Raw genomic sequence first — 12,809 nt, 5'->3', positions numbered from 1 at the left:
CTTCCATGCTGGTGTCCAAAACTGACCCCCGCTCCTCTTCCCCAAGTTTCTCAGATGATGCCATGAATACTAAATATATTTTTTAAAAAAACTAAAATGGGTAAATGAAGAGAGACAGGAAAATTAGAAATTAGGAAAAACAACTAGTCATCTATATCTCTTCTTATTTAAAAAAAGAAGTTAATGGGACTTCCCTGGCAGTGCAGTGTTTAAGACTGCGCTCCCACTGCAGGGGTCGCAGGTTCGATCCCTGGTCAGGGAACTAAGATCCCATATGCTGCTCAGTGTGGCCAAAAAAAAAAAAAAAAAAAGGTGACTAAAAATATATATGTGTAATTTAAAAGGGCAAGAAAAAAGAAAAGAAGTGAGAAAAGTCAGGAAACGGAGGGAATGTTGGGAAAGAAGATAATGCCAGAATGCACAATTACTCCAATAAAGATGTTAAAAAAAAAAAAAAAGCACAATTACTCTTGCTCACGGTGAACCACAAATTTGTCTCTCAGTTTTGCAACAAGCATAAGAAGCTACATGGTTTGCAATGTTTCTGTGATAGAAAATAAACCAAACAAATGGAAATCTACTTCCTTAGAAGAAAACTTTGAAAGTTAAAGTAGAAAACAAGAAATCTATTCCTTATCCTGCAACCAGCTTATTGGGCTTTCACAAAGAAGACACTGGGTAATGGAGTGTCTTTCAGCACATCCACACGGAATTTTGCAAGACTGATTCCCAATCAGGGCCAGCAAAGAAGCTGCTCAGGAAACTGCAGTTCAGCTGAAGCACCTGTAGGAGGAGCCAAAACAATTCTGTTTGCACAATCCTATACAAATAGCATTTAAAAAGGGATCATAACATAATGCAGAAGAATCTACTAACAACAAAAAAACCAATTAAACGCAAACCTCATGAAGTGGCTTGTAAAAAATGCAAAGACTTAAAATATAAAAGTAGGGCTTCCCTGGTGGCACAGTGGTTAAGAATCCGCCTGCCAATGCAGGGGACAGGGGTTCGAGCCCTGGTCCGGGAAGATCCCACATGCTGTGGTGCAACTAAGCCCATGCGCCACAACTACTGAGCCTGTGCTCTAGAGCCCGCGAGCCACAACTACTGAAGCCCGCATGCCTAGAGCCCGTGCTCCGCAACAAGAGAAGCCACTGCAATGAGAAGCCCGCGCACCACAAGGAAGAACAGCCCCCACTCGCCGCAACTAGAGAAAGCCCCTGGGCAGCAACGAAGACCCAACACAACCAAAAATAAATAAATTTTTAAAAAACCAAAAAACCCCCCAGGAAACAAGTGTTGGCAAGGATGTGGAGAAATTGGAACCCTTGCACACCGTCGGTGGAAATGTAAAATGGTGCAGCCACTATGGAAAACAGAATGGTAGTTCCTCAAAAAATTAAACATAGAAGTACCATATAATCCAGCAATTCCACTTCTGGGTATATATCCAAACAAGTTGAAAGCAGGATCTGGAAGAGATCTTTGTACACCCATGTTCCTAGCAGCATTACTCACAGTAGCCAAAACATGAAGCAACCCAAGTGTCTATTAACAGATGAATGGATAAGCAAAATGTGGTCTGTACATACAATGGAAAAAAAGAATGAAATTCTGTAATATGCTACAACGTGGATGAATCTGGAGGACATGATGCAGTAAGCCATGCAATAAGACAAATATATAATTCCACTTACATGCGGCACCTAGAGTAGTCAAGTTCATAGAGTCAAGTTCATAGAGACAGAAAGTAGGATGGGGGGTGCCAGGGGCCGGGGGAGGAGGGAACAGGGACTTATTGTTTAATGGGGACAGAGTTTCAGTTTTACAAGATGAAAAGAGTTACAGAGGACAATGGTGGTGGTGGTTGCACACCATTATGAATTATTGCAAATTGTCAATAATCTATTAAATTATGAAATTTAAATTATTAATATCACTAAACTGTACTCATAAAACAGTAAAGATGGTACATTTTATGTTACGTGCATTTTACCGCAATTTTAAAAAGTTGAAAAAAATGTACAGGCCTAGCGGAAACCTCAACTGTTCACTGTCTCAGCTTTCACGTCACCATAAAGTGTTAAGATGGAGAGAGGTTTCACTAATTCTTCACCTTGTGGGGCTACGATAGACTATTCCGGGTGAAGCGGGTAAGTTTGGTTTTTTATTTAAGCTGTTCAATGGAGCTTGTGGGGAAACATCATTCCAAAGACCAAGTTAGTTTAATTAAACGTGTTAACAAACGTCAATTTTTAGTGTATGTTGTTCTTAGTGCAACTAGAAATCTTAGACCATCATCAACACAGCTCAATATGCTCGGTATTTATTCGTTCATGTTTACTAACCTTGTATGAACAAAGGTGCTGGAGACACGTGATTAAGACACAGTCTGAGGCCAAATTGGGAACAAAGCTGGAACAGTGAATTAGAAGAAGAGGGAGATGTTCTCAGGATGCTGGGAGCCCCAGGGTTTGCCACAGTGCATCCCTGGACCAGCGACGTCTTCATCACCCGAAACTCGCTAAAAATGCAAATTCTCGAGCTTCACCGGGACCCACATGGCACCGCAGCAATCTTCTCATAATTCTCCAAACACGTCTGTTTAATCAGAAATTCTAGGCCTGGGGCCGGGCAAGCTGTCTTTAAACAGCCCACCTGGTGACTCTGATGCCGCTCACGTTTGGAACCGCCGTCCGGACACAGGAGCCGTCGTGTGAGGGCTGAAGGATGAGGCAGACTCTGATGCACCTGGGAGAGGGAGGCACTTGTGACCCAGGAAACAGCAAAGCTGATGCAGAAAGAAGCGCTGCCAGTGGTGGTTTTGGGGAACTAGAAGTCTGCGGTGCTGTGAGTGCAGGCTGAGGATTTTCTGGACACGAGCAGTGTGGGCGGAGACAGAGTGGGCTGGACCGTGAAGGAACTTGTCCGCCAGGTAAGGGGTTGGAGAGCCACTGGAAAGGTTTAAGTAAAGGAATAACCTGGTCCGGCAAGGCCCTTAGAGACAGCACAGGAAAGGAACTGAGAAGGGGGAGTCCAGGGGCCAGGCAGGCGGCCAGAAATCCGGGCAGGAGCTGGCGAGGACCTGGAAGGGGACCATCCACTCCCGGCCCCGCCCTCCTCCCCCCACTGCCCGCCCCGTGCCTCCGCTTTCACCTGGGCCCCCCGAACCCCCCAACCAGTGATCTCAGCCTGAGTCCCTCCCCCCGCAGCAGGTTCCAGAAGCGCGATTCAGAAAACCAGGTGAATCGCATTCGCACTGGTTCTCCATTTCCCACTGGTCCAGAAGGGACACCCAACTCCTCAGCTGGGCCAGAAGAGGCCTCCGCTGTCCAGCCCCAGGGCGGACCGCCGTTTCAGGGGCCCTCCTCCCGCCCCCCCGACGCCACCGTGCTCCCTCAGGCTTTGTCCCTGTCCTGAGTATGCCCGTGCCTCCTTTCCCTGAACATGTTTTCCTCTCTCCCCGGGACCCCTTCCGCCCCTCTCATTTTCACACGTCTTTCTTCCTGCTTAAAACCTTTCACGTGTGTATGGCTTTCTTTCCACAACGGAATCTTGGGCTTCCGGAGAAGGTCTTCAATTTTGTTTGCACCCTCTGCCGTCTCCAGCAGGTGAGATCAGCCCAGTAAGGATGCCCGTGGAATGAATGGAGGCGGCTGGGAGGGTAGGAAGGGACATTGGCACGTCCCCACAATGGAGGATTCAGGACTGAAAGGGAAGCTACCGTATTCAGCTGCATATGCTTTTTGTTTTTAATAAATTTATTTATTTTTGGCTGCGTTGGGTCTTCGTTGCTGTGCGCAGGCTTTCTCTAGTTGCGGCGAGCGGGGGCTACTCTTCGTTGCGGTGCACGGGCTTCTCATTGCCGTGGCTTCTCTTGTTGCAGAGCACAGGCTTCAGTAGTTGTAGCACGTGGGCTTCAGTAGTTGTGGCTTGCGGGCTCTAGAGCTCAGGCTCAGTAGTTGTGACGCACGGGCTTAGCTGCTCCATGGCATATGGGATCCTTCCGGACCAGGGCTCGAACCCGTGTCCCCTGCATTGGCAGGCGGATTCTTAACCACTGCACCACCAGGGAAGCCCCATATGCTTTTTCTTAACATTATATTTGGGTCAGAGATCACGGCTTCAAAGACTCAGTAAGAAATCAGTTCACTCCAGGATCCAAATCATGAAAGAGGAAAGCTGTCTTTCTTAAGTGTCTTTCCTGGGCCCTCTGTACCCTGAACAAAGCCATTTCAAAGAGGACCCCCTTCTGCTCTGGCCGCAGAAATGTTGGCCGGAGATCAGAGGGAGGGGGCGTTTGGGGTAACTTGAAAGGCGCACCCAGCTCTCTTTCAGGAGTCGGTAAATTAAAATGATTCCCAGTTTTTCTGAACTTGGACAGAAGTTCGCAATTGCACATGGACTTGGCAGGCACGCCTGCCCCTGCTGCAGGCAGGTGTAGGGATCACGGTGTTCCTGCTTCTGGGCGCGTGAGTGGGAAACCGCTGTGAAAACCCGAAGTCCCCAGAGCCCACACGTGCGGGGGGAACGGTGTCGTTTTTAAACGTGCACGACCCTCCTAGGGGCGTGGAACAGCGACCCATGGCACCTCCAGACGGCTTTCATAAGATGGAAGCATCAGAAAGGTTTCTAGGGTGGGTTTTGGGGGAAGCAGAATGAAACAGGCACGTTTCCTCCTTTTTCTTCTGTTGCACTGACTCCTTTTCCTGGATGTGTGTCCCTGCAGCCAGGGCGGCCCGCCCTTGCACACCCCGCGATGGCGCCCTGCCCTTCCTGCTGTCCTGCGGAAGCGGATTAATTCCCATCCCGAGAGGCCCTGGGGCCGGGGAGGTAGCTCAGGGTTAGCTCCAAACTTTGCAGGGCTCAGAGAGAGTCCGCAGCAAACCTGTGTGGTCCAGGCTCCCGGCCTACCACCCCTTCCACGACCTACCACCCCTTCCACGTGTGGGCAGAGTGTGTTCTGCGGGCCGGGCCTTGCTGGGCAAGGTCACCTGCTGCAGCACTTGGGTCAGACGTGCCACCTTCACTCTGGGGTCAGAGCTCAGGCAGTTGGGGTGTAGATGCGATCGGTTAACCCCTGGAAAGCTATCGGCCTCTACACGATAAGCCAGAGAAGGGGGTTCCTGCGTAAGCTATCACGGTGTGGTTCTGAGCCCCGGGCTCTCCTCTTCCTCAGGCACTGGGACGCCGTGGCCCGTGTTCTCCGGAGGCAAGGGGAGGCCTCCCCCTGGGGCCAGCTGCGGATGCAGGAGGCCGACCTGTCAGCCCTGCGCCTCCTGGAAGCCCTGCTGCAGGTTGGGCCCCACCTGCTGCTTCAAACATACGTCTTTCTCGCCTCGGACTTCACTGGTATCGTGCCGGGTGAGTGTCTCCTACCACTGACCTCAGACCGTCTGACTTCTCAAGGGGGACAGAAGGAAACGCCTTATTTAGCAAAACCCGGCAACCTAAGATTTCCTGTTTGGGAGAATTAGGGCAGCCCAAGGGAATGGTTAACACTGGCTTTTGTTTGGGGCGATGAGTTCCCGGGGTTCGGCTTCCCTCGTGGGGCTCAGTCCATGGGACAGAAATTGCAGAGAGTCAGATGAGCCTGAAAGCACCTTGGGAAGGTGCCACGCGCTGCCGCTTGTGAAATCGGTGTGTCTGTTTCTCACGGGACTAAGTCTGCAGCCTGAGCAACACACCTCGAGAGCCATGGAAACAGAGCAACTCAGGCCCCGGCAAACGTGCATCTTCTGCTGCCTCTCACCCCAGGGTGCAGGCTGTCTCCTACGGGCCTGGAACCATTTGATGTCCTGGTCTTATTTCTCTGATTAAACCTCCTGTATATGGTTTGAATGGCAAAGTGCATTTGGGATGAAATGCCACGTTCAGAGCCGTTAGGATCTGCTTCGTCACAAACCGGAGGTGCTTGAGGAGCAGTGGCTGGATGCTTTTCTTAAAGGGTGGACACACGGAGAGCCCAGCCCACCTGCGGGGACAAGCAACCACGTGTTCAGCCGAGCAAGGCCCTCCTGCACGTCCTCACTTCTTCAGAGCGGAGAAGGACGTGCGTGTTTGCACGGAGGTGACGACGCCCTCTGAGAAGTCAGGTTTTGTTAGGAGGTTAGACGTCCTGTAAACACGGGGTTGTCCTGTCCGCTTGGCTTCCAGGGATGAGTGCTCTGTGCTCCTGGTCTATGCTGTCCTGGGCCCTGGTGTGCTATGCTCGTGCCATGGGCTCCATGAAGCCGGGTCAGCTCTCCATGCCGTGGACGGCCCTCGGCTGCCAGCTGCTCTGGAGGATGGGCATGGTGGGAGCCCGCGTTCTGAGTCTGGTTCTGTTCTTCCAAGTTTACCGCGTCTGGGTTCTGGTTGTTGCAGGTGAGTTGAGCATACGTTCCGACTATCTGTTGCTGCGTGACACACCACCCCAAACTTAATGCCTTAAAAGCACCATTCATGATCAACAGCCCCGGTTCTGCGGGCTGACTGGGCCCCGCTGGGGGTTCTTGCCTGGGCCAGGGCGTCCTCACACCGTCGCAGTAGGTTAGCAGGGGTCTGCATTCACAGGGAGGCTCCCCTGGGCTGGCTGTACAGACGTCTGGCACCCAGGGCTCCTCCACCCTTTCTCTTCGGCAAAGTCCTCTGGAATCGGACATGTCAGCTGAGCATCCCAAGAGAAAGGGGGTGGAAACCGCCAGTCCTCTTACAACTGGCCCGGAACTGGATCAGCGTGGCTTCTGCTGTATTCTGCCTGGCGAAGCGGTCTCGGCCAGCCCAAGTTCAAGAACGTGGAGGAATAAACTCAGCCCACGAGCGTCCAGGGAGAGGAGGAACGCATGGAGGGTCTCTCTGGAGAAACGCGCCCACAGCTCAGACAGCCCAGCCCTCAAAGGACCAGCCAACTCCAGAGCACGGCTTTAGCTGCTGAGGGCTCCACATTCTGTATCATGGGCAGAAAATCCCTAGTAAAACTGGCACTTAAACAGGAGGGAGGCACAGGGTCCCACGTGCCCTGACGCGATACAGAAATGTGCAGTACATACTGTGCTGTGGCTCCTAGCCTCCAAAAGCCCTCCCTGTTACTCAGATGCTGAGTTTTAGGCACCTTCTCTGTTTCAAACAGGACACCTCCACTGAATCCAAAGCCCCCCTCAGCCCTCAGTCTAGCCACACCTGATTTGACCAGGGATGGCAGGGAGTTTGCCTGACGATGCAGGATGCCTGCCGGGGGCCTGTGTGTCCCTGCCCAGAGAGGAACCTCTTCCGGTCGTCAGGGAACAGCCTCTACAGGAAGGAACACGAAGCACTGAGAGATATTTAGACTTGAGCCTAGAACAAGCATGGATACATTTATTGGCAGAAAGCAGAAATCTTTGAAAGAAATCATGTCCCTAAAGAGACATTAGCTGTGTTTAATTCGTTTTTTAAAAAAATTTCAGTTCAAACTCCAGTATGACGTTATTCCTCCTAAACTATAGGAACCAATATTACAGCTGGATTGCGTACAGATCTTTCCTTTGGATGTGGAGGTTTTTAAGCCCTTCGAGCAGGGATTAAAAAACAGTGAGCAATCAGTTTTGTCACTGGCTCTTTAAACACTTTCTGGAACTAAAAAGGCCTAAGTGCGCGATATTTGGTGAGTGTTACTGAAGCTAGTTTTTGTTTGCTTATCCCCAAATTAGGTCAGCTACCCTTTATGAGGATCAAGTGAGATAATACTTGCAAAAATAGAAAGTGTGGGTTTTCTGTGCCCCTTGAATCTCTTCTGGGTTTTCATTTGTTTTCTTGGATGCCGGGTCACATGCGGTCAGAACAGAGAGGAGGGCTACAGGCCCTGGTTTCCGAGTTCCTGCCCTACCCGCTACCCGTCTCCTCCCTCAGCGCCCCCCCACCCCGAGGACCCTGACTTCCGAGTCTGCTCTCTGCAGGTGCCCACTGGCTGGTGATGACATTCTGGCTCGTGGCTCAGCAGAGTGACATCGTGGACAGCACCTGCCACTGGAGGCTGTTCAACCTGCTCATGGGTGCCACGTACATCCTCTGCTACCTCAACGTCTGGGACAGCCCTTCCCGAAGCCGGATGGCCACGTTCTACACGGCAAGTGGTGATGACGGTTTTGTTTAATCCCAGCTTTTACTGTATACGTAGAACGTGTGCGTGCATGCGTGTGTGTGTGTGTGCATGTGTGCACTTGTGCACACGTATCTGTTAAGAAGGAATAGCTTAATTTTAGGAAAAATTCTAAAAGGAAGTATAGTCTTGAACAGAGATGATGGGCTCTGAAAATAGTAACCTGACGTCCAGTCGTTTCCACGTAGTTACCGTGGCAAGGATTGTGGCGCCTTTGGCGATGTTTTTCAGCCACTCTCTACGTCAGCCCATCTGATAAATATAATCACAGTTCTATTCTGTGTCATATACGCGATGCCCTTGTTAATCAGCTCAATCACTGAGTTACAGCTGTGGTCCTAGATAGCGTGAAAAACACAAAGATGACGTAATGCCTGTCTGCAGGCTGCTTCTGGTCCCATGGAGGAGATAAGCTTCTACCCAAACAATTTTTAAAAAGAGGCAGAATGTGGACAAATGCTGGCAGAGAAAGCAGCGTCTGAATCTCACAGGAGTGTCACTTCCCACTGGGATGACCAGGGACACTTTTGATGAGAAGGGGGAAGTTGAACTGCATTGCAAATGGCAAAGGAGAGAGGACCAGCCAGGGCTTCGGAGCACATGCTTTGGAATCAAACGGGCTTATGTGGGACCCTGGCTCTGCCATTAACTGTCACCAAATGACATGGCCAAGAATTTAAACTCTCTGGACCTATTTTTTCATCAGCACATCAGGACATAGCCACCCACCTCTCGGTGTCCCTGTGACAATGATGTAAGACCTACCTGCTTTTCAGGGTCCCTGGGAAGATTAAATAATAAACAACTTGGGCTGAAATAACTAACAAATCGTGGCTGTTACTAATACAAAAACTTGAAGAGACTTTCACGGGTGCAGGCGCTCCAGGATGGAGGTGGGAACAAAGAGAAGAGCCCGGAGGTGCAGCTCCTGTCAGGCAGCAGGTGGGCGGCGTGGTCACCCCCTGGTTTTAGGAGAGCGCCGTAGAGCTTGGTGACCCCATAGGCCACGGGGCCCACAGACCAAAGAGGACCTGTGATGCTGAACGAGTCACAGAGCCCCGCCAAGCCTCAGTTTCCACATCTGGAAAGCGGGAGTAACAAGGCCCATCTCGCTGCGGGGGGTGAGGGCTGAGTGTGTGGCAGGGCCCCGCCCCCACGCACCGTGAATAAAGCTGAGGGTCACTTTTCCATCATCCGTTTGCCGGAGCAGCGTGTTCACGTGCCGACGCCCATGGGCGCCCTGAGAAGGAGGACTACGTAGGGAGACGTTTCACATTTGCTGCTTTTCTTTCTTTGTTTTTGTCACGTTCACACCCTTGTCCCAGGAGTTCTAGGGGTTGTTACGTAAGGAAGGGAAACAAATGCTTAATTCTTTGCAGCTGTCTTAGTCACCGGACCACTGAGTTCAGAGTGATTGAATAGGAAAAGACAGAACTTAGACACTACGGAAGTTTCGAGCGTGGAGGAGCAAAGATGCAGAAGCACAATGAAGGCCACGGGGCGCGGGGGAGGCCGTAGGAAAGACAGTGTGGACGGTACCGAGTTAAACACACCCGGACGTCAGTTGACGGCAATGAAAACAGATTCTATTAAGTCAGTTGCAACAAGGAAAGGGGTGGACTGACCCCCACCTCAATTTGTGCAGCGGCAACTGCATATTTTAAAGGGAAAATGGCGTGGGACAGCGTGGGCTCGAGCAGAGTCGGGGAGTGAAGGGGTGTGGTCAATGTGACCTCACCATCTGGGGTGTTAGTTGGCGCTTTCGGGGTGAGAAACACACTTCCCGTTTCTTCACGACAGGAGGCAGTGTTCACACACCTTAGGGCAAGGAGCTCACAGGCTGGGAGTGTCGTCTCCTGGGATGTGTGTATTTCAGAGAGATGGTTCTCAGGTCCTGGAGAAGACGGCTCTGGGTGGTAAAAGATGTACATTTCAAAGGGACAGAGAAAGGATTTATAATCGCAGACTTTCTAAGGTAACGCCCCCCAAGAGGAAGTTCAGGGCCTATCTGCCTATCACCAGATTTGGGCTGGAATGAACAGTAAATTCTCCTGGCAGCACTGAGCTTTCTTAGGCAGGGGTCATCATGCTAGGGATGCAGCCTTGAGCTGTTAGAAACTATGGTAGTGTTGGTTCGGGTCTCTTAATGTGCAGAGGTGGGCAAAATCATTTCCGCTACGAGTCTGCAGTTTTTATAGGTCAAGGCTGAGGCCTCGTCCACAAGAGGGCTTAGGGGAGCCTGTCTGAGTTGTTTGGTCAAGAAGAGGGTCTTCGTCAGTGGAAAGTCATTGCGTTTGTCAGCGTTCTCCAGACAAACAGAACCAATGGGATATGTATGGATGCGTAAGAGCAGATTTATTATAGGAATTCGCTCAAGCAATTATGGAAGCTGAGAAGTCCCACGGTCTGCCAGCCGCAAGCTGGAGAACCAGGGAAGCCCGTGGTAACTTAGTCCAAGTCCAGAAGACCAAGAACCAGGAGCTTGGTGTCCAAGGACAGGAGAAGATGGATGTCTCAGCTCAAGAAGAGAAAGAGAATTCTCTCTTCCTCTTTTTTGTTCTATTCGGACCTTCTACAGATTGGACGGAGCCCACCTGCACAGGTGAAGGTGATCTTTACTCAGACTACCGATTCAAATGCTAATCTCTTCCCGAAACACCGTCACGGACACACCCGGAAGTAACGCGTTACCGGTATCTGAGCATCTCTTAACCCAGCCGAGTAGACACGTAACACCAGCAGTCACAGCCCTTTAGGGGGCAGCCTGTAGGAAGATGACCCTGGACCGGAGAGTCAGGACACACTGTCAAGAGGACCGCTGCGTTGTCAAGGACTGGACCCGCGGCCCTGGGTGGAGGTGGGGCTGTTTCCAGGTGTGTTAGGGAGGATGCCAAGGTCTGATCTGCAGGTGAAACGGGTCACCCTGACAATGATGGGGAGGAGAGATTGCAGTAGAACGCTGACAGGAAGTAGCAAGTTCAGAACTGTGAAAGGGCAGTAAGGACAGGAAAAAGGGGATGGATTTTTTTTTTTTCAGTCTGCACTACCAGTTTTTTTGTTTTGTTTTGTTTTGACATATACAAACCTAAGAGTTTGTATAAGTCAAGAGGGCCAGACAGCTGATGAGATGTGGTTGATTTAAGGAGTAGAGAGAGAGCATCTCCAAGTTTTGCAGGCTGGGCTGCTGGGCAGCGCCATTTAGAACCAAAATAACACCTGCTGGACCCTTGAAGCACAGCTGCCCAGAGCCTAAGGCACGGGGAGGTGGGTATTCTTAGGATTTTTAAGCAGCCCCTAATATCATTTTTTATTCTCTCCTTATTTGACCTTTCTAGAGTTAAAATGATGCCAGTAAATGGCTATGGCAAACCTTGGAAGACTTTTAGCATAATTGCAGGGGCTTCCCTGGTGGCGCAGTGGTTGAGAATCTGCCTGCCAATGCAGGGGACACGGGTTTGAGCCCTGGTCTGGGAAGATCCCACATGCCGCGGAGCAACTAGGCCCGTGAGCCACAATTACTGAGCCTGCGTGTCTGGAGCCTGTGCTCTGCAACAGGAGAGGCCGCGATAGTGAGAGGCCCGCGCACCGCGATGAAGAGTGGCCCCCGCTTGCCACAACTAGAGAAAGCCCTCGCACAGAAACAAAGACCCAACACAGCCAAAAATAAAAAAAAAAAAAAGTACTTACTTACCAAGTGCCAGGGCATTGTGCTAATCAATTTATAAAAAAAAAAAAAGAAAAAAAAATAGTATTGCAATTCAGGGTTTTTCAAAAATGTCTCCTACACAGTCTTTAAATACATCATCTTTGAATTACATCCCGTTTATTTACTGATTTTAAGAAATACATTTTGTATTATATTATATATTTTATATTAAAATATTTTTATATTAATTTATATTTATGTTTAAAATTATTAGCTTTGGAAACCTTAGCTAATAAGCCCGCCTGGACGGGAGGTACCGAGAGCCTTCTGTAAGAACTGCCCTTATTTCAGGCCAGGAGGAAGGCTCCCTGTTCAGCCAGCAGGAGTACCTCCCCTGCTGCCACCTGGTGGCCAGGGGCCAGATTTACCTTTAAAGAGGTAAATATTTGAAAAAAAAATTCTGAAGTTGTTAACGAAAGTGTGTTGACTCTGGCTTAACTGGAATTCAGTGTCACTGTGAGCCCTGCAGATACTTTTAATTATTGCATGGTAAAGCTAACAGGCGAATACAGTTAACATGAGAATATGGAACATATAAAGTAGGAAATAAAAGTCTCTGTCAGCCCCACCTGACTCACCAAAGGGAACCCCCCAGCCTTGTGAGCTGTGCCCTTGCATTTCCTGTGCGTTTATGATTCTGCAGACATTTTAATGAGCTGCACTGAGAACAGGGAGAATCCCCCGTTGCTAGAGAGGCTCACTCGACCCTGACCCTGCTTCCAGGAGGGCCGGGTCAGCAGTGGGAGCCTCCGGGGGCACGAGGACAGAGCCCCCAACCCTGAAGGGAGCTGCAGCAGATCGCGGGACGGGAGCGTCCCGAGGCCGCCTGCACCCGGCCAAGCGTGCTGACTCTCCTTCTGGTGCCCTAGGTTATGCTGCTTGAGAACACCATCCTCGTGCTGCTGGCCACGGATTTTCTCCAGGGAGCGTCGTGGACCGGCCTGTGGGCTGTAGCCGGAGCCTTGTTTGGATTTCTGATCGGTA

The 12,809-nt window shown here is 50.5% G+C and overlaps 1 protein-coding gene across 2 annotated transcripts in view; it reads left to right on the top strand.

Moving 5' to 3' along the window:
• The window catches only part of XKR5 (XK related 5), a 36,739-nt gene that overhangs the window by 3,720 nt on the left and 20,210 nt on the right, over positions 1 to 12,809 (top strand). For both annotated transcript variants that reach the window (XM_082444405.1, XM_082444404.1), the window contains exons 3-6: positions 5,180 to 5,364; positions 6,157 to 6,366; positions 7,917 to 8,086; positions 12,695 to 12,806. In XM_082444405.1, the coding sequence (XP_082300531.1) occupies positions 5,180 to 5,364; positions 6,157 to 6,366; positions 7,917 to 8,086; positions 12,695 to 12,806 (677 nt within the window). The remainder of the gene's footprint in view (positions 1 to 5,179; positions 5,365 to 6,156; positions 6,367 to 7,916; positions 8,087 to 12,694; positions 12,807 to 12,809) is intronic.

Source organism: Balaenoptera physalus (assembly GCF_965194825.1).
Source record: "Balaenoptera physalus genome assembly, chromosome: 21".
Taxonomy (NCBI): domain Eukaryota; kingdom Metazoa; phylum Chordata; class Mammalia; order Artiodactyla; family Balaenopteridae; genus Balaenoptera; species Balaenoptera physalus.
This window is presented reverse-complemented; position numbering and strand designations above follow the sequence as displayed.